The 23,959-nt window shown below is 42.3% G+C and overlaps 2 protein-coding genes across 4 annotated transcripts; both read right to left on the bottom strand.

The window, feature by feature from the left end:
• On the bottom strand, positions 1-23,643 carry LOC114084634 (antigen-presenting glycoprotein CD1d-like). 3 transcript variants are annotated; one of them, XR_011708937.1, is made up of 6 exons: positions 4,601-4,661; positions 4,041-4,307; positions 3,493-3,771; positions 2,739-3,017; positions 1,178-1,635; positions 1-1,065 (listed from the first exon to the last, which is right to left on the bottom strand). XR_011708937.1 is itself a non-coding variant. In XM_071618286.1 (6 exons), the coding sequence occupies exons 1-6, from the start codon at positions 4,659-4,661 to the stop codon at positions 1,614-1,616; spliced, it is 1,011 nt and encodes a 336-aa protein (XP_071474387.1). In that variant the 3' UTR covers positions 1,516-1,613. The 3 variants fall into 3 exon arrangements, 1 of the variants encoding a protein (XP_071474387.1); XR_011708938.1 differs by lacking the exon at positions 4,601-4,661 and adding an exon at positions 23,583-23,643 and having other exon boundaries at positions 2-1,065; positions 4,041-4,252; XM_071618286.1 differs by lacking the exon at positions 1-1,065 and adding an exon at positions 1,733-1,835 and having other exon boundaries at positions 1,516-1,635.
• On the bottom strand, positions 20,133-23,959 carry LOC139707290 (antigen-presenting glycoprotein CD1d-like). The gene is made up of 6 exons (XM_071618287.1): positions 23,583-23,959; positions 23,023-23,289; positions 22,475-22,753; positions 21,718-21,996; positions 20,736-20,838; positions 20,133-20,638 (listed from the first exon to the last, which is right to left on the bottom strand). Exons 1-6 carry the CDS (start codon positions 23,641-23,643, stop codon positions 20,617-20,619), a joined length of 1,011 nt encoding a protein of 336 aa, XP_071474388.1. The 5' UTR covers positions 23,644-23,959; the 3' UTR covers positions 20,133-20,616.

Genomic DNA, 23,959 nt, shown 5'->3' on the forward strand with positions numbered 1-23,959 from the left:
ACATGCAAATGGTGAAAACAATCACTTAAAAAATCAGATTGTCATATAGAATAAAAAGGTAAAATACAACTATCTGCAGTCTACAGAAAAACACTTTAAGAACAAAGACAGCAGTACAATGAATCTGACATGACTTTCCCATCTATATATATGTGATTAAATGACCAATGTAACCCCACATCGTATACAACCACACTAATGGGATCCTAAGTGGAAAACCACACAAAATACATTTGGGGAATCAAAGAGAAAGCCAATGACTAAAATACCCATAAAATACAGAAAACATTTGATAATTACACAGTATATTTTTAAATAACCAATAGACCAAAAAAAAAAAAACGAAACATATTTACTATTCAATTTCACAGTTCCACTTCTCAGGATTTACTTGAGATAAGGAAAACCAAGGGCACCCAAAGACTCTTCGTAAATGTTCAGAGCAGCTTCATTCCTGATGGCCCAGCATTATAAATCACCAAAGTCTGTGATTCCTTTAATCCGTAAGTATTAGTATATGGGAAGGAACTATTGATAAATGGAACATGGATGAGTCTCAACACACATTGTGTCAAGTGAAGAACACAAACATTCCATTCCATTTATATCAAATTCTCAGACTGGTAAAACAAAAAGAAGTAGAATGTAGATCAACACAAACTCATGCTGGTATTAACAAGGAGAAATCACAGACTTTGGGGAACTGAAAAGTTTTTGTGAACTCTGGGAAGATGGGAAAGTAGTTACATGGGTGTAGATATTAGTATAATTCCTTGAACTATAGGAACCCCTTCTTGTATTCAAATTATACTTTAAGTTTATTTTATTCAAGTTTATTTGTTTGTTAGCAAAACTAATAAGATTTTATAAGGAGGGTGCTCAGGAGAACAGATATAGGTCAGTTCTCAAGATTCAGAAAATTTCTCGTAGTAAGCAGGTGTTGAAATGGATCTTGAAGAAGGGAAAAGAGACATGATCTGGGTGCACCTGAGATGTGACCAGTCAGCAATGCTTATTTATCACAAAGAATATTTTGTCCAAAGATAAGTTAACTTTTTAAATCACCTGTCACAAAACCCACCTGAATCAAATGTATGAAATATGATATGTCAAGAGCTTTGTAATGTTTTGAACAACCAATAAAAAAAAAGAAATATTAAAAAAAAAAATAAATCACCTGTCACATAAAATTCTAGATTTCCAGTTTTCAGGAGAAACATAGGCTGCAATCAGGCCAGAGTTTGACTGGGCACTTGACAGCTGGCCACTGCAGCTACCACCTTTGCAAAGGACACGTTTTCCCAGCTCAGGACAGACCCTGTCACTCCATGGCCAACAAGGGCACTGCTACCCCAGCCCTTACCTGCTCCTTGCCAGCAGGTCATCAGAGGAGTGGGGCTCCTGTTTGCACAGAATCACTTGGGCTTAAAAACTTGTCATACAAGGGAAAGGACTCGAACTCTTTAGATAAACATTGAAAGGAGGTGGATGACCCTTTTCTTTGTTACTTCTCCAGGTTAACTCTCCATTCATCCTCCATTCCTAAGCAGGCAAAGACTGCAGTTCTGGGGACTTGAGGTCTTGGGCTCCAGACAGGCAGGTGACCAGAAGACTCACAAGATGTCTTCATAGGAGCTGTGAGGGAAGAGAAAGGGAGACACCATTCAGGAAACAGGAACAGGGGGTGGAGGAGAGAGAGCGAGGGAAGGAGCAGATGGAAGGGGAGACTCACCGGTGTCTCCTGATCCAATAGAAGCCTAGAATGAGCACAAAGAACAGCACCAGGCAAGCCAGTACCACCAGGATGACCAAGCCCACAGAGGTGTGGCTCCCACCTGCAGGGGACACAGGACCATGTACCAAGTTCCCTGGTCTAGCACATGTGAGGGGCCAGGCGCTGCCTTTTCCCTCCCCCTATTTAGAGCATCAACTTCTATTCCTCAGAAGTTTAGACTCCCCACCTTTCACAGGGTCTAGGCACCTCCACTACAGTTCATTTCACTATATAATAACGTAGCGTAGAGGTGAAGCTGTGTAGTCAGGCAGCCCTGAATCTCTACCCAGCTCTTCCACCTTCTGTGAGACTCTGGGTAGGTAACCTATCTCAGCCTCAATTTGTAAAATAGAATAACAATAAGTGCTTCAAAGGAGAGTGGTGATGCTCAGGTAAAGCACTGGATGCAGAGTGGACAGGCCCCCACGCAGGAAGCACTCAGTAAACCACAGCTCTCCTTGTTAACCTGCTTTTCATAAATCCCTGATCCCCATTCTGCTGGGAAATGAATCTTCCCAGATTCTGTTTTCATTTTATATGCAGTGCTGCTGGTTGAATCCTAGAATCTGGGGCAAACCACTGAGCTGCTTCCCTAGCTTTCACTTTTTGAGACAAGGTCTCCCTAATTTGGCTAGGCTGGCCACCTACTTGGAATTCTCCTGCATCAGCCTCCCCAGCAGCTGGGAATACAGATGAGTGCTGTCATGCCCAGCTTCCAGGGATTCATTATTTGCCAACAACTTCCAGATATCTGAGATTATCAGTCCCATTTCATCTTGCATTTAATACATCAAATGTCAGTCCTATTTTAGTTTCTAGACTCTATTTTCCTCCTTTCTGTAATTGGAATCTCATACTCAGGCCGTGCTGTGTGCCAACCGACCTTTCCGGGTCCTTCCCTCTATGCCTCTATGCTTGAGAACCACCTGTGTCCATTTCCAACACAGCCCCAGCCCTTTCTCACCCCAGTAGAGGACGAGGTCCTGCCCTCCTAGGCTGCTGTGCTTCACCCTGCAGGCCAGGCCAGCCGCCTCCCCAGCTGCCACATCCAGGGTTGCTCGGAGATACCACGTCTCATCACCATTGGGCAGGATGTCACCTCTCTGAGTGCCCTGCTGCTCCTGTTCCCCTCGCATCCACATCACCCACACGGGCTTTGGGTAGAAGCCAGACACGTGGCACACCAGCAGCAGACGGCCAGGCCCAGGGCTGGGGCCACTGGACAGCCAGGCCTCAGGCTTCACTGTATCCAATAAGGGATGAGGAAAGCATAAGGTGAGAACTCTGCATCAGAGGTCCCAGGCCTCCTCCCAGGTTCATGCTCCCCAAAGGTCCACTTCTGGAGGTGGAGTCTCCAGGTAGCTTTGATCCCTTTGTCACATTGCCCAGGAGACCCATCCCTCATCTCCTTCCCCTCCCCTGATCCCAGTGCCCTATAAATGCCTCACCTCCTACTCTAACACCCTGAGCTCAGCTGGAGCACACAGCATGTCTCAAACACTGTCTGAATCAATTCTGACCCACAGACTTGGTTTAATTCAACTCATGGAACCCAGCAGGTACTCAGTGACACTGGGTGATATGAACAAATACCCTCATGCCTTATCCATCCCCTATGTCTTGATCTTTGTCTGATGCTTAAAGGAAAGCAAACCCTTGGATGGCAAAACCTACTTGAAGCTTAAAAGTAGGATAGATGGAGAGGACAGAAGGCTGACCTTGCTTCTCCAGTTCTGACTTCCCTGTCTCTAAGAGGCCATTCAGAAATTGGGAGAAGATGTCATTGAGGAGCCACTGCACTGTTTCCCTTGTCCCATCATCCTGGTTGAGCACTTTGATGACCAAATCTACCCACTTAGGGGCCTTTGGGGCAGGCTCCCAAGCAGTTCCCTGGAAACTCAGGATATATTCTCCTTGATATGCTACATGGAGAAAGTGTTCTGAGACGTTCCCAGGGTGCACCTCACAGCCACCAGACAGCTGCAGCTCCATGGGATCTGTGGGGAGAAACGTGCAAAACTCAAATGAGCTTTAAAGGACTGAAAGGGATGAAGGAGAAGAGACTGGTACTGGGGTTACACGGGGGACCCACAATGGAAGGAAATGAGAGTGGGTGGCCTGATGCCTGAAACTGGGGCATGACCAGGCAGAAGTGCAAGTCCTCAGAGAGGGAGAAAGCACACAACCTCATCCCCTCTCCCAGCAGGACTTCCATGCCCATTCTCACACTGGGGCGCCTGCCCTGGATCCCATCCCCTCAACTCACACTCTAAGGACAGCATTTTGGCGAATTCCTGTATGTCCCTGGTGAAGCTGCTTCGAAAAACCCGAAATATATTCTGCAGGTGGACCCACTGCTGGCTGCTGAAGGTGCCCTGGGCCCAGGGCTTCACAAAGCTGATGGTGTCCGAGGCATTGCTCCAACTGTGCGTCTGCAGCTCCCCCAACAGGATCAAGGCGTCAGTGCGCATCCAGCTGCTGTTAGTGAAGGAGGAGATCTGGAGATAGCGGAAGAGGACACTCCTTTGCAGGACTGGGGACAAGAAGACTGGGTAAGTACAGCGAATGGCCCACGGAGCAGAGAGCACAGGGAAAGGAAAGAAGCAAAGCAGAAAGTGAGTCCAGGAGGGTCAGCTGAGGGTGCACCAACCCTGACATGTACCGCGCCAGGAGCCAGAGGCCCCTGGATCTTCATTGCATCCGTGTGCTCCAGGCTCCATGGCCCAAGGCACATCCCAGCGCCATGGAGAGCCTTTCCCTAAGTATCAAGCCCGCTCCCTCTCTCCGCACTTTAGCAACAGTACGCGGGCACCCTGGGCCACTCACCCTCAGAACTTCCCCACGCCTTGGGGAGCACCCACAGCAGCAGGAACCACCCGCACCCCATCCGCGGAGTCTGGGGACCTTCCTGGCTACGAACATAACAAAGAGCTGCCATCCACGCCCCGCCCCCAGCAGGCTCTTGTGCTCTGCTTTTGGCAGGGACCCCAGCCAAGTCCCAATGGCAGCTCCTGCTGGGGTGCGCTTTACTCTTCTGCTAGACTGTCCCCCTCGCCCCTAGCGGTTCCATCTGCAAGGAGTCCCGAAGCTGTGGCTCACTTCACTGGGTTTCACAACCAACTTACTTTCCCAGGATCTGTCCCGAAGCAGAAGGAATAGGAAACAGCACATGCGACACTTTGCAACTGTTATCTGTTAAAATAGGACATTAGGTGTATCTGTGTTAGGTCTGCGACAGTGCCAAAAAAAGAATAGGAAATAATTTGCTTTAGCCATTGGGGTCGCCAGATGGAGAGACTATGGATGATTTTGATTTATTTTGCATTTTTAAGTCTTCAAAAAAAACCTACAAGTGAATCTATTACATTGTCCATAAACTACCACATTAAACCAATTTTCTCAGTGTCCTGAGGTAGGATAAAAGACATAGGATAGGTAGAAAGGAGACAGGGGATAAAATCAAGAGTGGCCCGGATTTAAGGTTCAGATTTAAAAATCCACTTTCATATGGACTAAAAGTGCAGGTTTCAAAGTCTCTTTCACGTACTCTGATTACAAACAACACTGCTCCAGCAGTTGTTAGTCCTCACCCACAGGACCTTAAATAACTTCTTTCCTGACCTGGACCCACAAGAAAAAAACAGGTCTGAGAAATGCCTTTGCTCAACAAGTAGATATTCTTACTACTCATACATTGATGCTGATACATCTTTATGTCATACTCTGCATCAAACCCTCAATGTTACACCAGTGTAGTAATGTTTAAATTTGCAAGCAGAACAATGAAAACTCCCCAGGGGTACATTATAAGCCATTTTTCATCAAAAATAAATCAGAGAAGGAAATGACCCTACTGGGTAATTGTTAACCCGTCCAATCACAGTCACAAAGCAGGACTAAACCACCCTCTTAGATCATGTCCCTGTACTACAAAGAGTTCACTCAGTTTGGGGAACTTGGTCCCATTTGTTCCCCTCACCAGCGTCCTGTTATAACCACTCTGACCTCAGGCTCTGAGGCCAATTTCTCAGAGGAGTCTTCTGAGCCTCCCAGACTGTGAACAAAGGCAGAAGAACTAGGCCAGCTCCACCTACACTCCTTGCTCCTAACTTGCTTTGCAAACCTTTCTCCCAGCACCTGCAGAGCCTGTCATTATAGAAACATTCATGTGTGTGTCTCTTTCTGTGTGCTCTTGTCAATCAGCTGGAGGGACAGCACATGTAAGGATCACATCTCTGGCTCCACTTCCTCCGATCTGATGACATGAATACTTCCCTTCCTCCCATACCCCCTGTGTCCCTAGAGAACAAGCATCTGCCCCTCACCCTGAGCTGGGATCCTGGAGATCGCCCTAACCCACCTACCTTACTATAACGAATGTCCCAAAACAGTTTGAAAGAACACAGAAAACTTATTTGTGTAACAAATAAAGGTCTAAGTGATTAAATGAGAGTTCAAAATAGCCCAAATAGTGGATGGGAAGGGAACTGTGGGCATAGACGTGAAAAGAAAAGTACTGGGGACGGAATTGGAACAAATTAAACTCCATTTTTGTATAATTATGTCAAAATAAATCCCAATATTATGTATAACAGTAATGCAGTAAAAAAAGATTAGAAAAGAAATGGATCTTGCCACAGTGAGAATTAATCTGTGTATTAGAGGTGATTTCGTATAACTGCAAAGAATAATGAACAGCTGAGCTGGGTATCCAGCTAGAAAATGAAGCAATGTTGGAAGCTCTGCCCACATGGAGCTGCCCTGTACCTCCCTCTGCCATTGATTTCATTGTATATTCTGAGGCCCTGCAGAAAGCATCTCTAAAGAGGTCACGGCAAGGGCAGAACTTTCCCTCTGGTCTTAGCCGAACCTCTACTGGTATCACTGGACTTGGTACTTCCCTCCATTCCTCCTTTCACTTTACTTTGTTCAACTTCCTTTACTCTATTTGTCTTATCTATTGTTTAATTTTTAATTAGTGCATTATAGGCATACATAAAGGTGAAATTCACTGTGGTACGTTTATTCCTGTACACAGGACCATTGATCAGTTTCATTCCACCATTCTTCACATTTTCTACCTCTCCTCCCTCTCCTCCATTCCCTATCTCTACTCTATTGATCTCTCTTCTGTTCTGATGGGATCCCCCTCCCCTTTTTTCCCTCTTATTTTGGTCTAGCTTCTGCATAAGAAAGAAAACACTTGATCCTTGACTGTGTGGGTCTGGCTTATTTCACTTAGCCTGATCCTCTCTGGTTCCAGTCATTTACTGGCGAAAGCTATGACTTCATTCTTCTTTATGGCTGAGTAAAGCTCCATTGTGTACATATACCATGCTTTCTTTAACCATTCATCTGCTGACAGGCATCTGGGCTGGTTCCATAACCTGACTGGTGTGGATTGCACTGCTATAAACATCGATGTGGCTGTATCGTGATGGTAGGATGACCTTAGATCTTTATGATATATGCCAAGGAGCTGTTGAGATCTATTTCTTAGTTTTATATTGTACTCCTTAATTTGTCTATTGGTCCATTCCTATCTTATTACCATAATGATTTGATATGGTGGCCTCTGGGTTCAGTATTTTGAATGGCAGATACTCTGACCCCATCATTACATTTTTTTTTCCTATTTTGGAGCGATTTTAATCCTACTTAAAATTTTATTATTTGAAAAACTGGGGAGCTAATTAATATTTTGTTACACGAAGTGTCCTAAACCAAGAAAGGAATACATCTTTTCACTAATTCAAAATGGTTTTTATTCTTCAGAGAACTATACAGTTTTTGATATGTCTGTACTATTCATGTGAAATATATTCCTAAGTATCCTCTTTCTCTTTTTGGATTTTGAATACATCATTTATTCCCATTTCCATTTCAAGTTGTAGTTAACACATGCTTTCTTTTGTATGTGTTTATCTTTTTTACTTGAATAAACACCTTTATAAATTCTAGCAAATGTTCTTTCAAACAGGGTTGTTGTTTGTTCTAGGTACATAATCACATCATTGGTGAAATGGATTGAGTTCATCTCTTCCCCTGTCGGTCCCTCTGCCTCAGCAGCTACTCTTGGTCCAACAGAAGGGTGCACCTCCTGAATCCCCAGAGACTTCAAAGTCCAGAGGAAATTTCAACTGTCACATTCTGTGCCAGCTGATGACCTTGTTTAGGATTAGGCCACAAAAACTGTTTTTTTTCCTATTTTTAGTTATACATGACAGTAGAATGTATTTGGCAGAATATACATACATGGAGTATAACTTATTCTATTTAGGTTTACATCCTTGTGATCATATACAGTGTGCAAATACAAGGCTAGGAAAGTTATGACCAATTAATTCTACTCTTTCCAATTCCCCTCTCCCCTCCCTTCCCTTCATTTCCCTTTGTCTAATCCAATGGACTTTAATTCTTCTCCTCCCCACGCTCTCTTGTTGTGGGTTAGTATCCACCAATTAAAGACGACATTCAGTCTTTGGTTTGGGGGGATTGGCATATTTCACTTAGCATGATATTCTCTAATCAATTACCATCAATTTACCAGAAAATGCCATAATTTCATTTTCTTTATGTCTGAATAATTTTTATATATATATATATATACATATATATATATGTATATATATATATATGTATGTATATATATATATATATATCACATTTTCTTTAATCTTTCATCTGTTGAAGGACACCTAGGTTGTTTCCATAGCTTAGCTATTGTGAGTTGAGATACTATCAGGATGTGACAGTGTCCTTGTAGTATCCTGTTTTTAAGTCCTTTGGGTATATACCAAGGAATGGTATAACTGGGTCAAATGGTGGTTCCATTCCAAGTTTTCTGAGGAATCTCCATACTGCTTTACATAATGGTTTCACCAATTTGCAATCCCACCAACAATGTCCCCCACATCCTCCCAACACTAATTGTTTTTATAACTGCCTTTTCTGACTGGAGTGAGATGGAATCTCAGTGTAGTTTTAATTTGCATTTCTCTAATTGCTAGAGATGTGGAACTTTTTCTCATATATGTTTTGGCCATTCATATCTTTTCTTTGGTGAAGGATGTGTTCAGTTCTTTTACCCATTGATTGAGTTATTTATGTTTCTGGTGTTAATCTTTTGTGAGTTTTTTGTATATCCTGGAAATTATTGCTTTATCTGTGGTATTGGTGGTGAAGATTTATCCCAGTATGTAGGATCTCTGTACACATTCTTGATTCTTTTCTTTGCTGTGAAGAACCTTTTCAGTTTGATACCATCCCATTTATTGATTCTCTATTTTATTACTTGCACTTTAGGGGTCTTGTGGAGGAATTTGATTCCCAGGCTGACATGTGACAGTTGGGCCTACTTGTTCTAAAAGTAAGTGCAGGGTCTTGGGTCTAATGCCTAGTTCCTTTATACACTTAGAGTTGAGTTTTTTTCAGGGTGAGATACAGGGGTTCAATTTTAGTTTTCCCAGTACCATTTGTTGAAGAGGCCATCTTTTCTCCAATGTACATTTGTGGCACCTTTGTCTTGTATGACACAACTCTACTTATGTGGGTGTGTCTCTGTGTCTTCTATTCTGTTCCATTGGTCTTCATGTCTTTCTTGGTGCCAATACTATGCTGTATTTGTTACCATCACTCTGTAATATAATTTAATGTCTGCTATTGTGAAGCCTCCAGCATCACTTTTTGCGCTAAGGATTGCTTTGGCTATTCTGGGTATCTTATTTTTCCAAATGAATTTCATGACTGCTTGTTCTATTTCTGTGAAGAATGTCACTGGGATCTTTATAGGAATTGCATTGAATCCGTATAACATTTTTGGTAGTACGGCAGTTTGATCATATTTATTCTGCCTATCCAGGAGCATGGGAGAGCTTTCCATTTTTGAGGTCTTCTTAAATTTCATTATAAAATTCTTTCATTTCTTTTGTTAAGTTGATTCCAAATTTTTTTTAACTATTGTAAAGGGGATAGTTTCCCTGATTTCTCTTTCAGCTGATATATCCTTGGTGTATAAAAATGCAACTGATTTACTGATATTGATTTTAATACTTGTTACTTTGCTGAATTCATTGGGGAGATTTTTCAAAAAGTTTTTGAGTCTTCTGAATATAAAAATGACGTTGTCAGTAAATAGGGATAGTTTGAGCTCTTTTTTTATTATTGTGTCCCTTTAATTTCTTTCTTTTCTCTGATTTCCCTGGATAGGGTTTCGAGGACTATGTAGAATAGGAGTGGTGGAAGAGAGCATTCCTTTCTAGTTCCAGTTTAGGGAGGGAATGATTTCAGTTTTTCTCCATTTAGATTGATTTTGGCCTCAGGTTTAACATATATAGCTTTTACAATGTTGAGGTATGTTCCTACTATCCCTAGTTTTTCTACTGTTTGAACATGAAGGGTGCTGTATTTTGTCAAATGCTTTTTCTGCATCTCTTCAGATGATCATATGATTCTTGTCTTTAAGTCTATTGATGTGATGAATTGTGTTTATTGATTTTTGTATATTGAACCAACCTTGCATCCCTGGGATGAACCCCCCACTTGATTGTGTTTCTCTCTTTTACATATGTTACAAAGTCTTCATTATCTGAGGCAGGTTCCCATTGATCATGATGGTAAGAAATAACTCAACTTCCTGCTTCCTGCTTGGAGATAAGGGAGACAGCTTCATTCTTCTCTTAGAACCCAAAACATCTCTTTCCCAAATACAAAAATCAAACTCTGGCAAAAGTATTTCCCATTTCTTGTTTCTACAACACTTTCTGTCCATGCCTTTATGTCCCATGTTCACTGCTTAGAGAAGCCCTTGAAAACATAACAGAATGATTGGGAAGCTATCTCTCTTTCCTCTCCTGCCACAATCTTACCCTGAAGCAAAGAGAAATGTGTAACTTTCATGAAGAAAAGGAAGGAAAGAGAAAAAATGCAAGGAAAGAAATAAAAGCACATGCTAAAATGCCAAAATATTATCTAGCAACATGATTTTAGAATTTTCCAGAAGGGAAAATTAAATTAAAAATTAAATAATAAATAAGCCAAGGAAACACAAACCAGCCAAAATGAAAAAGGCCAACTTCCCAGGATCCATTCGATGAATGGACAATCTCTGATGTCCACTTAACCCAAAACAGCACAGGAGAATTATGAACAGTGAGCACCAAGGCCCACACTTGCCTGCTTCCCTGTTCGTAAAATAAAAATGATTGCATTCAGTTTCTGCAAAAAGACGAAGAACAGTGAAGGGGCATCCAGGAACTTCTAGTGATCCAGTCTAGAAAGAGTGAATCCATTATGTTACTAAAGTGTTAAGAAAACCAGAGAAGGATTGTATTTTCTCAAAAAAATAAAATAAAATATTTATTGGAAAGCTGTGTTGGTCAGCTCTTTCTGACTAAAATAACTAACAAGAACAACTTAGAAGAAGAAGAGTTTATTTTGAGCTTATGGTTTCAGAGGTTTCCCCCACGCTGTGATGATCCCATTTTTAGGGGCTTGAGGTGAAGTGGGACACCACAGAAGAATGAGGCAGGGGAGGAAAGCTGTGGGCTGTGGAGAGGCCACAAGCACTGCCATGGGCAAGGATGAAATGTTACAGTTGTATATCGGGTGTCCCTCCAAAGCTCTTGAGTTAATGTGGGAATATTCAAAGGTGAAATGATTGCACTGTGAGAGCTCTAGCCTAATGGACCTTCCTGGTTTGAATGGACTAAGTGCCAGGTAGCCGTAGGCAGATGCCATGGCTGGAGGAGGTGGGTCACTGAGGCCTGGAAGACTCTGACTTTGCCTTGGCCCCTTACCCCCTCCCTCTCTGCTTCCTGACAGTCTGTGAGCTGAGCTGCTCTTCTCCACCACCTCCTCTGGCCATGAAGCTCTGCCTCACTTCAGGCCCAGATTCATGGAATCAGTCAACCATGGACGGAACCTCTGCAACCATAAGTCCACAATGAACCTTCCTCCTCTGGTCGGGTATTTTGATCAAAGCTATGAAAAGCTGACAAATGCGAATACTTTTCAAAGTACATATTTTCTGTGAGCTTGCAACAATCCTTGAGCAGCTTCTGGCTGTGAAGTATCCTTTGCTCCTTCCTTATTAGACTTTTCTGCCTTTCATTTTCATCTGCCAATTGGAGTATTTTGGCAGATGCTTGGGAACATTACCTGATTTTTTTCTCAGTTTCCATGGCCTGAACTTTTCTTGTGGCCTTCCACCATTGCTGTCTAGAGCCTATGGTCACTGACACCCTGGTGTCAATTCGTTCTTCGTCTTCATGTCCTCTCACTGCCCCCGGCCCTCTGAGGGCTAAAGTATATCCTCACACAGGATGCTGCTACCTCCTGTTTGATTCTGTCAATCACATCAAGGAAGCATTCAAATGTCCACCCTGTGTTCCAAAGATAAGCCACTGGACGTTACAATACTGGCAGCACTATGCCTGCTTCTTAAAGGAAACCTATTCTCATTAGCAGTTTAGGAGGAAAATGAAATAAGGGGACGTGTTCTTATTGCCATCTTCATTCACCAAACACTTTAGGAATCAATCAATATTGTCATCTCCGTGGAGTATGCAGGATCTCAGAGCATTTGACTCTGAATCCATAAAAAGATTTCCACAATGGGCCTGTTGTTCAGGATAAGACAAACACATGTAAATAAGAAATGGAAATATATAGTTTTAAAAGAAGGGTGAGATTTTTTTACCTCATCATGAAAGATCAACTTGTATGGAGCATTCCATACAATGAAAAAAATACATATATTTTGTGGACATTCATCAACACTAGTATGTGGAAACTAGTGTTTCCAAATACTGGGAAAAACAGAAAGTGAGGACTGTGAACAAAATACAGGAACATATTCCAGATAATCACATAAGTTTCCTTCCTCTTTCTACTTGGGGACAATTTTCAAATCAGCTCACAAAGAACCCTGCCAAGGCTAGTTACTCTCACTAAAGTTGAAGAGACAAAGATTTAAGTCCAGAGTCTCACAGAGCTAGGTATAGTGTCAAGTGGTCTAACCCGTTACCGTATTTGCAAGTGGGGCCTAAAAGCAAGAAGCTCAAATCTCTCTCTCTCTCTCTCTCTCTCTCTCTCTCTCTCTCTCTCTCCACACACACACACACACACACACACACACACACAAAGAAATTAACTTGAGAAACAACAGTGATAAAGAGAAAAATTTTGAAGCCTTCAGGGTGAAATACACCTTATATATAGGGAGGAAATGAGAACAGTTTGTAAGTAACAATGCAAGCCAGAAATTACATAAATAACATCTTAAGAGTGCTTTTAGAAACTCTCAAACCAGGATTCTATACCAGCAAATATCTATCAAAACTTAAGGTGAAAAATAAAGTATTTCAAAACTAAAAACTGAATGAATTTACTACCAGCTCAGGTACACTGTGAAAAATTCAAAAGAAATTTCTTCAACTTGAAGGAAAAGGGTGCTAGAGGAAATCTTGGATCTACAGAAAACAAAGAAGAGTGCCAGAAATGGTAAATGCATCAGTAAATATTAAATATTTTTCTTATTTTTTTAAAATTTACTTTAAAGGTAACTATATAGAGCAAGAACAAGACCAAGTAGAGTAAATTAATTTCATAGGCCCCTTGCCTATGCGGATCTCCTGGCCCACTGCTGGGTGAAACGCCCAGACCTCAGGCTCCCCATCTACCAACACCAGGGCTCCTCCAGCCACCTCCTCTTGGCACACTGCAGCTGCCCCCATAGGCCCCTGAACATGGTAACCTCCACCTTGAGACACCAGACAGGGCCTGGAGGCAGGTGCCCATGGCAGCACTGCCTCCCACAGAGCTGTATCTCTGCACAAGCCATCCAACACCATCCCAAGGCCCACCGTCACTGCCTCATCTCTGAAAGCTGTTGCCTCCATCTTGGGACACCTCTGCCACCGTCTTGGGTTACCTCCACTGTCACCATTGCCATTTTTAGTTGAGGCAGCTTCCATCTTGGGACACCAGCTGGGGCCTAGAAGCCCAACATCAAAGCACCTACAGCTTTGCCACTGCCACCAACTAGAGACACAGCCACTTCCATCTAGGGACAACAGCCAGGGCATGGATGACCACCACCAAGGTCTTGCAGCCTTAGTTACATGGGAGATCTCTCTGCTAGGTGTGCTAGTAGCCATCATCTTGCTGCAAAGTCAGAAGAAGACTTTGCACAGGGTTGCTAGGTTTGAAGAGGGTGTGACGACATCTTGATCCTGGTTCACCCACCCAACCAGCCCAGCACCCACAGGGTTTTCAAGGCCAACTCTGGCAGCACTTGCTGGGACCCAACACCAGCCCAGTCCCCAGCTCCCTCCCCAATCCAGCATCCACTGATCACCTGGTCCTACTGGTTTGGCAATCAACAGGGCCCTCTGGCTCTCCAATCCCCAGTCTTCCAGCACTCTAGCCACCAACCTGGCTCAGCACTTGCAGCAACATGGCTGGCCTGCTGCTCTCAGTGCCTGGTCCTCATCTGCACAATACACAACAGCTCTCCACAACAGGCACACTGATCCTGGTGCTCAGCCCTGAGGACCTCCAGAGAGAGAGATTCCAGATTAGGAAGTCAAAAGCATAGGTGTGAGAGAGATACAGTTTAGAAACTAAGTTCCAGACCAGGAATTGAGGGGTCCACAAGTTAAGACCAGGCTCCTACAAAACACAAGTGGACCCCCAAGGAGATTCCTGGGCTTCAGTATTCCAACAGGGACTAGCAATTGCTATGCCCTATCTCCAGGAGTTCCACATCCAAGACAAACCCTCCCAACCCTAGTAACCTTCATTTCAAGAAACAGAGATTCTGAAAGAAATCCAAACAGAAATGCTCAAAATGAAGGAAACAATAAACCAAATTGAAAATTCAATAGAAATCATCACCAAAAACAATTCTGGAAGACAGAACCTCAGACAATAAGGACATAATATATAATCTTGAAAATAAACTTGACCACACAGTGAAGATGGTAAGATATCATGATCAGAAACTCTAAGAATTATAGGATAACACAAAAAGACCAAATTTAAGATTCATTGGAATACAGAAAGGCACAGACATACAAACCAAGGAAATACACCATTTTTTCAAAGAACTAATACCAGAAAATTTCCGAAACCTGAAGAATGAAATGAAAAATCAAATAAAAGAGGCTTACATGACACCAAATGTACAAAATTATAACAGATCCACACCCAGGCACTTTATAATAAATATACCTAGCATACAGAATAAGGAGAGGATTTTATAATAAAAATACCTAGCATAGAGAATAAGGAGAGAATTTTAAAGGCCACAGAAGGAAAGTACCAGATTGTATATAGAAGGAAACCAATTTGGATCTCAGTAAATATCTCCACCCAGACCCTCAGAGCTAGGAAATCCTGGAAGAACACATAAAAAGCTCTGAAAGAAAATGGGTGCCAACGAAGAATCTTATATCCAGCAAAATTAGCTTCAGATTTGATGATGAAATAAAAACCTTCCATGATCAACAAAAGTTAAAATAATTTACAACTAGAAAGCCGGCACTACAGAATATTCTCAGCAAAATATTCCATGAGGAGGAATGAAAATCAGCAAAAGGTGGAACTACATTGGAAAAGTCAATCAAAGGAAAAACCAAGTCACCTTAAAAAAAAACAAAAATAAACCAAAATGAATACAAATCATAACCCTGAATGTTAATTGCCTAAACTCATTAATCAAAAGACATAGTCTGGCAGATTGGGTTTTTTAAGGAGACCCAACAATATGCTGCCTTCAAGAGACTCATCTCATAGGAAAAGATATCCACAGACTGAAGGTGAAAGGATGGGAAAAAACATATCACTCACATGGACTGTGTAAACTAGCAGGGGTTTCCGTCCTCATGTCAGATAAAGTGGACTTCCAGCCATAGTTCATCAGAAGAGATAAATAAGGACATTTCACTCTACTTAAAGGAACCATACATCAACAAAACATAAGAATCATAAATATGTATACCTCAAGCAATGGAGCATCTATGTACATTGAACAAACCCTTCTCAATTTCTAGAATCAAATAGACCATAACAGAATAATACTGGATGACTTCAACACACCTCTCTCGCCACTACATAGATTCTCCAAACAAAAACTAAACAAAGAAACTATAGGAATCATCCATCAATAAGAAAATGCACTTTATTCTCAGCAACACATGGATCATTCTCTAAAACAGAACATATGTTATGCCACAAAGCATATCTTAGAAAATACAAAATAATAGAGATACTATCCTGCATTTTATAAAATTTCATAATAGAATGAAATTTGAAATCAATGATAAAATAAAAAATAGAAGCTACTCCAACACTTGGAGACTAAATAATACACAACTGAATAACAAATGGATAGCAGAAGACATCATGAAGGAGATTAAAAAAAACAAAAAATGCTTAGAAGTAAGTGAAAACAATGATTCAACATATGAAAATCTCTGGGACTTATGAAGGCAGTGCTAAAAGGTAAGTTCATTGCATTGAGCTCATTCATTAGAGAATAAAAGTCAACAAATAAATGACCTGACATTACATCTCAAAGCCCTAGAAAAAGAACAAATCAACACCAAAAGTAGTAGAAGACAGGAAATAATTGAAATCAGAGCTGAAATCAATAAAATTGAAATAAAAGAAACAATTCAAAAAGTTGACAAAACAAAAAATTGGTTCTTTGAAAAAAATAAATAAAATTGATAAACCATGAGCCATGCTAATGAAGAAGAGAGAGAAAACTGAAATTACTTAAATTCATGAGGAAAAAGAAAATATGAAAAAGGAAATATCATGGATATAACGATTGAAATACAGAAGATAAATTAAAAACTATTTTGAAAATTTACACTCCAGGAAAATAGAAAATATCAAAGATATCAACAAATTTTAGAGACATATGCTATGGACAAACTGAGTCATGACATACACAGTTTAAACAGGTCAATTTCAAGCAATGAAACAGAAGATGCCATCAAAAGCCTGCCAAGGAAGAAAAACCCAGGAACAGATGGATACACAGCTGAGTTCTGCAAGACCTTCAAAGAAGAATTAATTCCAATACTCCTCAAATTACTCTATGAAATAGGAAAGAAGGGACAGCTTCCAAACTCATTCTATTAGGCTAGTATCACCCTGATACCAAAACCAGACAAAGCCACATCAAGGAATGACCAATGGCCTGATGAACATAGATGTAAAAATTCTCAATAATTCTCAATAATTCTGGCTAATCTCATAGGAAACACATTTAAATGATAGTGCACCATGATCAAGTGGGGTTCATTCCTGCGATGCAAAGTTGATTCAACATACAGAAATCAATAAATGTAATTTATCACATCAACAGACAAGAATCATACTATCATCTCAATGGATGCAGACACACATTTGACAAACTACAGCACGTTTTTGTGTTCAAAACAGTAGAAAAACTAGGGGTAACAGGAACATATCTCAACACTGTAAAAGCTATTTATGCTAAGACCAAGGCCAACATCATTCTAAATGGGAAAAAAAATTAAAAGGATTCCCTCTAAAAACCGGAACAAGACAGGGATGACCTCTTTCACCACTTCTATTCAACATAGTCCTTGAAACTCTAGCCAGAGTAATTAAACAGAAGAAGAAATTAAAGGGATATGAATAGGAAAAGAAGCACTCAAACTATCACTATTTGCCAACAATATGATTCTCAATTTAGAGGATCTAAAAAACTCCACCAAAGAACTTCCAGGACTAATAAATGAATTCAGCAAAATAGCAGATGCCCTTAAACAGATGAATGAATAAAGGAACTGTGATAGATATATATATATATATACACATACATACGCACACATACATATACAATTGAATATTACTCAGCATTAAAAGAGAATAAAATTACGGCATTTCAGATAAATGGATGGAGTTGGAGAATATCATGCTAAGTGAAGTAATCCAATCCCAAAAAACCAAAGGTCCAGTGTTTTTTCTGATATGTGGCTGCTGATTCCTAATGGGGGTTGGGGGACCATGGGAGGAACTTTCGATAGGGCAAAGGGGAGGGAGGGGAAGGGAGGAGTCATTGGAGTAGGAAAGATGGTGGAATAAGATGGACAATATTACCCTAAGTACATGTATGAAGACACGAATGGTGTGATTCTACTTTGTGTACAGCCAGGTAAATGAAAAATGTGTTCTATATGTGTACTATGAGTTGAAATGCATTCTGGTGTCATGTATAACAAATTAGGATAAATAAATAAATTTTTAAGATAATAAAAGTAGCCTGTGATACAACCAAAAAATTATATTGAATGCTGGACCGCTGATGTACTCATAAATACATAGCCAAAAAGCTACTCTTGGTTATAAATAAAATCTTAAAAAGGAACAAGAAAGTTGGAGCTAGTAAGAAAAGAATGGCAAGACAGAAGACTTAAACCATACCCAAAATTATATTGCTTTAATACAACACATCACATGCAAATGGTCTAAACAATCATTAAAAAATCAGATTGTCATATAGAATAAAAAGGTAAAATACAACTCTCTGCAGTCTACAGAAAACACACTTTAAGAACAAAGACAGCAGTACAATGAATCTGACATGACTTTCCTATCTTTTTTATGATTAAATGACCAATGTAACCCCACATCATGAACAACCACAATAATGGGATCCTAAGTGGAAAATGTTAAAATTATTTTATGTGTGTGTGTCGAATTACACCCTACTGTCATGTATATCAGTAAAGAAATATTAAATAAATGAAAAATTAAGTAAAGAGAACAAAGATAGGTTAAAGCAGAAGATGGCAAAAGATACACTTAACAAAACCTGATAAATGAAAGCAAGAGGACTGGGGTTGTGGCTCACAGGTAGAGCGCTTGCCTAGGTTCGATTCTCAGCACCACATAAAAATAAATGAATAAAATAAAAGTACTATGTTCATCTATTTAAAAGAAAGAAAGAAAGAAAGAGTGACTATTTTAATGTCAGAGTAGAATTCAGGACAAGAAATATCAGACATAAAAGAAATCATTTAATGATGATAAAAGGGTCAGTCCACCAAAAAAAAAAACTGATTTTATATTAATAACACAACTTAAAAAAACCTGGAGCAAATACAACAAAAAGTTAGAAATGAAAGGGAAAACATTTACATCCACAAATATAGTTGGAGATTTCAACTCTCATGTCTCAATAAGTAACAGAGCAGGTAGACAGGAAATTAGTAAGGATATAGAAGATTTAGAGAACAACCTAACTGACATTTATAAGGCAGTCCACCCAACAACAGAACACTTTCTTTTGCAGTGCACATGGAATATTCAGAGAGAGAGACTGCAGATAGCAAACAACTTCCAATAGATTTCAAAAGATTAAAACCACACAAAATATATTTGGGGAATCAAACAGAAAGCCAATGACTAAAATACCCATAAAATACAGCAAACATTTGATAATTACACAATATATTTTTTAAAAGAGAGAGAGAGGGAGAATTTTAATATTCATTTTTTAGTTTTCGGTGGACACAACATCTTTGTTTGTATATGGTGCTGAGGATCGAACCCAGGTGGCACGCATGCCAGGTGAGCGCACTACCGCTTGAGCCACATCCCCAGCCCAACACACAATGTATTTTTAAATAACCAATAGCTGAAAAAACTGAAACACATTTACTATTCAGTTTCACAGTTCCACTTCTCAGGATTTACTTGAGATAAGGAAAACCAAGGGCACCCAAAGACTCTGCGTAAATGTTCAGAGCAGCTTCATTCCTGATGGCCCAGCATTATAAATCACCAAAGTTTGTGATTCCTTTAATCCGTAAGTATTAGTATATGGGAAGGAACTATTGATAAATGGAACATGGATGAGTCTCAACACACATTGTGTCAAGTGAAGAACACAAACATTCCATTCCATTTATATCAAATTCTCAGACAGGTAAAACAAAAAGAAGTAGAATGTAGATAAACACAAACTCATGCTGGTATTAACAAGGAGAAATCACAGACTTTGGGGAACTGAAAAGTTTCTGTGAACTCTGGGAAGATGGGAAAGAAGTTACATGGGTGTAGATATTAGTATAATTCGTTGAACTATAGGAACCCCTTCTTGTATTCAAATTATACTTTAAGTTTATTTTATTCAAGTTTGTTTGTTAGCAACACTAATAAGATTTTATAAGGAGGGTGCTCAGGAGAACAGATATATGTCAGTTCTTCATGATTCAGAAAATTTTTCGTAGTAAACGGGTGTTGAAAATGGATCTTGAAAAAGGGAAAAGAGACATGATATTGGTGCACATGAGATAGGACCAGTCAGGAATGCTTATTTATCACAAAGAATATTTTATCCAAAGACAAGTTAACTTTTTAAATCACATGTCATAAAATTCTAGATTTCCAGTTTTCGGGAGAAACATAGGCTGCAATCAGGCCAGAGTTTGACTGGGTACTTGACAGCTGGCCACTGCAGCTACCACCTTTGCAAAGGACACGTTTTTCCAGCTCAGGACAGACCCTGTCACTCTATGGCCAACAAGAGCACTGCTACCGCAGCCCTTACCTGCTCATTGCCAGCAGGTCATCAGAGGAGTTGGCGCTCCTGTTTCTACAGAATCACTTGGGCTTAAAAACTTGTCATACAAGAAAAAGGACTCGAACTCTTTAGATAAACATTGAAAGGATGTGGATGACCCTTTTCTTTGTTACTTCTCCAGGTTAACTCTCCATTCATCCTCCATTCCTAAGCAGGCAAAGACTGCAGTTCTGGGGACTTGAGGTCTTGGGCTCCAGACAGGTGACCAGAAGATTCACAAGATGTCTTCATAGGAGCTGTGAGGGAAGAGAAAGGGAGACACCATTCAGGAAACAGGAACAGGGGATGGAGGAGAGAGCAGGAGGGAAGGAGCAGATGGAAGGTGAGACTCACCGGTGTCTCCTGATCCAATAGAAGCCTAGAATGAGCACAAAGAGCAGCACCAGGCAAGCCAGTACCACCAGGATGACCAAGCCCACAGAGGTGTGGCTCCCACCTGCAGGGGACACAGGACCATGTATCAAGTTCCCTGGTCTAGCACATGTGAGGGGCCAGGCGCTGCCTTTTCCCTCCCCCTATTTAGAGCATCAACTTCTATTCCTCAGAAGTTTAGACTCCCCACCTTTTCACAGGGTCTAGGCACCTCCACTACAGTTCATTTCACTATATAATAATGTAGCGTACAGGTGAAGCTGTGTAGCCAGGCAGACCTGAATCGATATCCAGCTCTTCCACCTTCTGTGAGACTCTGGGTAGTTAACCTATCTCATCCTCAATTTCCTCATTTGTAAAATAGAATAACAATAAGTGCTTCAAAGGAGAGTGATGATGCTCAGGTAAACCACTGGATGCAGAGTGGCCAGGCCCCCATGCAGGAAGCACTCAGTAAACCACAGCTCTCCTCGTTAACCTGCTTTTCATAAATCCCTGATCCCCATTCTGCTGGGAAATGAATCTTCCCAGATTCTGTTTTCATTTTATATGCAGTGCTGATTTTTGAACCCTAGAGTCTGGGATAAACCACTGAGCTGCATCTCTAGCCTTTAATTTTTGAGACAAGGCCTCCCTAATTTGGCTAGTCTAGCAAACTACTTGGAATTCTCCTGCATCAGCCTCCCCAGCAGCTGGGAATACAGATGAGTGCTGTCATGCCCAGCTTCCAGGGATTCATTATTTGCCAACAACTTCTGGATCTGTAAGATTATCAATCCCAATTCATCTTGTATTAATACATTGGATCTCAGTCCTATTTTCCTCTTTACTGTGTCTGGAATCCTTCCTTCTAGCCCTCCTAGTTGGTGTGCCAACTCCATCCTTCACAGTCGCTTGAGAACCACCTGCCTCCATTTCCAACACAGCCCCAGCCCTTTCTCACCCCAGTAGAGGACGAGGTCCTGCCCTCCTAGGCTGCTGTGCTTCACCCTGCAGGCCAGGCCAGCCGCCTCCCCAGCTGCCACATCCAGGGTTGCTCGGAGATACCACGTCTCATCACCATTGGGCAGGATGTCACCTCTCTGAGTGCCCTGCTGCTCCTGTTCCTCTCGCATCCACATCACCCACACGGGCTTTGGGTAGAATCCAGACACGTGGCACACCAGCAGCAGACGGCCAGACCCAGGACTGGGGCCACTGGACAGCCAGGCCTCGGGCTTCACTGTATCCAATAAGGGATGAGGAAAGCATAAGGTGAGAACTCTGCATCAGAGGTCCCAGGCCTCCTCCCAGGTTCATGCTCCCCAAAGGTCCACTTCTGGAGGTGGAGTCTCCAAGTAGCTTTGATCCCTTTGTGTCACCTTGTCCAGGAGACCCATCCCTCATCTCCTTCCCCTCCCCTGATCCCAGTGCCCTATAAATGCCTCACCTCCCTACTCTAACACCCTGAGCTCAGCTGGAGCACACAGCATGTCTCAAACATTGTCTGAATCAATTCTGACCCACAGACTTGATTTAATTCAACTCATGGAACCCAGCAGGTACTCAGTGACACTGGGTGATATGAACAAATACCCTCATGCCTTATCCATCCCCTATGTCTTGATCTTTGTCTGATGCTTAAATGAAAGCAAACCCTGGGATGGAAAAACCTACTTGAAGCTTAAAAGTAGGATAGATGGAGAGGACAGAAGGCTGACCTTGCTTCTCCAGTTCTGACTTCCCTGTCTCTAGGAGGCCATTCACATATTGGGGGCAGATGTCATTGAGGAGCCACTGCACTGTTTCCTTTGTCCCTTCGTCCTGGTTGAGCACTTTGATGACCAAATATACCCTCTGGGGGGCCTGTGGGGCAGGCTCCCAAGCAGTTCCCTGGAAACTCAGGATATATTCTCCTTGATATGCTACATGGAGAAAGTGTTCTGAGACGTTCCCAGGGTGCACCTCACAGCCACCAGACAGCTGCAGCTCCATGGGATCTGTGGAGAGAAACGTGCAAAACTCAAATGAGGTTTAAAGGACTGAAAGGGAAGAAGGAGAAGAGACTGGTACTGGGGTTACACGGGGGACCCACAGTGGAAGGAAATGAGAGTGGGTGGCCTGATGCCTGAAACTGGGGCATGACCAGGCAGAAGTGCAAGTGCTCAGAGGGGGAGAAAGCAGACAACCTCATCCCCTCTCCCAGCAGGACTTCCATGCCCATTCTCACACTGGGGCGCCTGCCCTGGATCCCATCCCCTCAACTCACACTCTAAGGACAGCATTTTGGCGAATTCCTGTATGTCCCTGGTGAAGCTGCTTCGAAAAACCCGAAATATATTCTGCAGGTGGACCCACTGCTGGCTGCTGAAGGTGCCCTGGGCCCAGGGCTTCACAAAGCTGATGGTGTCCGAGGCGTTGCTCCAACTGTGCGTCTGCAGCTCCCCCAACAGGATTAAGGCGTCAGTGCGCATCCAGCTGCTGTTAGTGAAGGAGGAGATCTGGAGATAGCGGAAGAGGACACTCCTGCGCAGGACTAGGAACAACGAAGACTGGGTAAGTACAGCGAATGGCCCACGGGGCAGAGAGCACAGGGAGAGGAAGGAACAACAGCAGAAGGTGAGTCCAGGAGGGACAGCTGGGGTGCGCTGACCCTGAGCCTTACCGCGTCGGGAGCCAGAGACCCCGCAATCTCTGGCGCATCTGTGCGCTCCGGGCTCCGCGGCCCAGGGCTCATCCCAGCGCCCTGGGGAGCCTTTCCCTAAGTCCCAAGCCCGCGCCCTCTCTCCGCCCTTTAGCGCCAGTACGCGGGCACCCTGGGCCACTCACCATCAGAGCTTCCCCACGCCTGGGGGATCACCCACAACAGCAGGAACCACATGCACCCCATGCCTTGGAGTCTGGGATCTTGCGGGCTCCGCCCTTCCCAAGGCGCTGCCCTCCAAGCCACGCCCCCAGCAGCCTCCTGCGCTCCGCTTTTGGGGACCACAGCCAAGTCCCACGTGCAGCTCAGGCAGTCGCCCCGCTCCTGCTGGGGTGCGCTTCACTCTTCTGCTAGACTGTCCTCCTCGCCCCTAGCGGTTCCATCTGCAAGGAGTCCTGAAGCTGTGGCTCACTTCACTGGGTTTCACAACCAACTCACTTTCCCAGGATCTGTCTCAATGCAGAAGGAATATGAAACAGCACATGCGAAATTTTACAACTGT

Source organism: Marmota flaviventris, chromosome 10 (genome assembly GCF_047511675.1).
Source record: "Marmota flaviventris isolate mMarFla1 chromosome 10, mMarFla1.hap1, whole genome shotgun sequence".
In the NCBI taxonomy this organism is placed as follows: Eukaryota; Metazoa; Chordata; class Mammalia; order Rodentia; family Sciuridae; genus Marmota; species Marmota flaviventris.

Excerpts from the sequence above, each read along its gene's own strand:
- LOC114084634 (XM_071618286.1), bottom strand. The coding sequence starts at position 4,661 with ATGGGGTGCGGGTGGTTCCTGCTGCTGTGGGTGCTCCCCAAGGCGTGG. Across the intron at positions 3,018-3,492 it reads GTCAGAACTGGAGAAGCAAG|TGAAGCCTGAGGCCTGGCTG; the intron begins GTCAGCCTTCTG and ends TATTGGATACAG. Across the intron at positions 1,836-2,738 it reads GGACCTCGTCCTCTACTGGG|GTGGGAGCCACACCTCTGTG; the intron begins GTGAGAAAGGGC and ends TGTCCCCTGCAG.
- LOC139707290 (XM_071618287.1), bottom strand. The coding sequence starts at position 23,643 with ATGGGGTGCATGTGGTTCCTGCTGTTGTGGGTGATCCCCCAGGCGTGG. Across the intron at positions 22,754-23,022 it reads CAAAATGCTGTCCTTAGAGT|ATCCCATGGAGCTGCAGCTG; the intron begins GTGAGTTGAGGG and ends TTCTCTCCACAG. Across the intron at positions 20,839-21,717 it reads GGACCTCGTCCTCTACTGGG|GTGGGAGCCACACCTCTGTG; the intron begins GTGAGAAAGGGC and ends TGTCCCCTGCAG.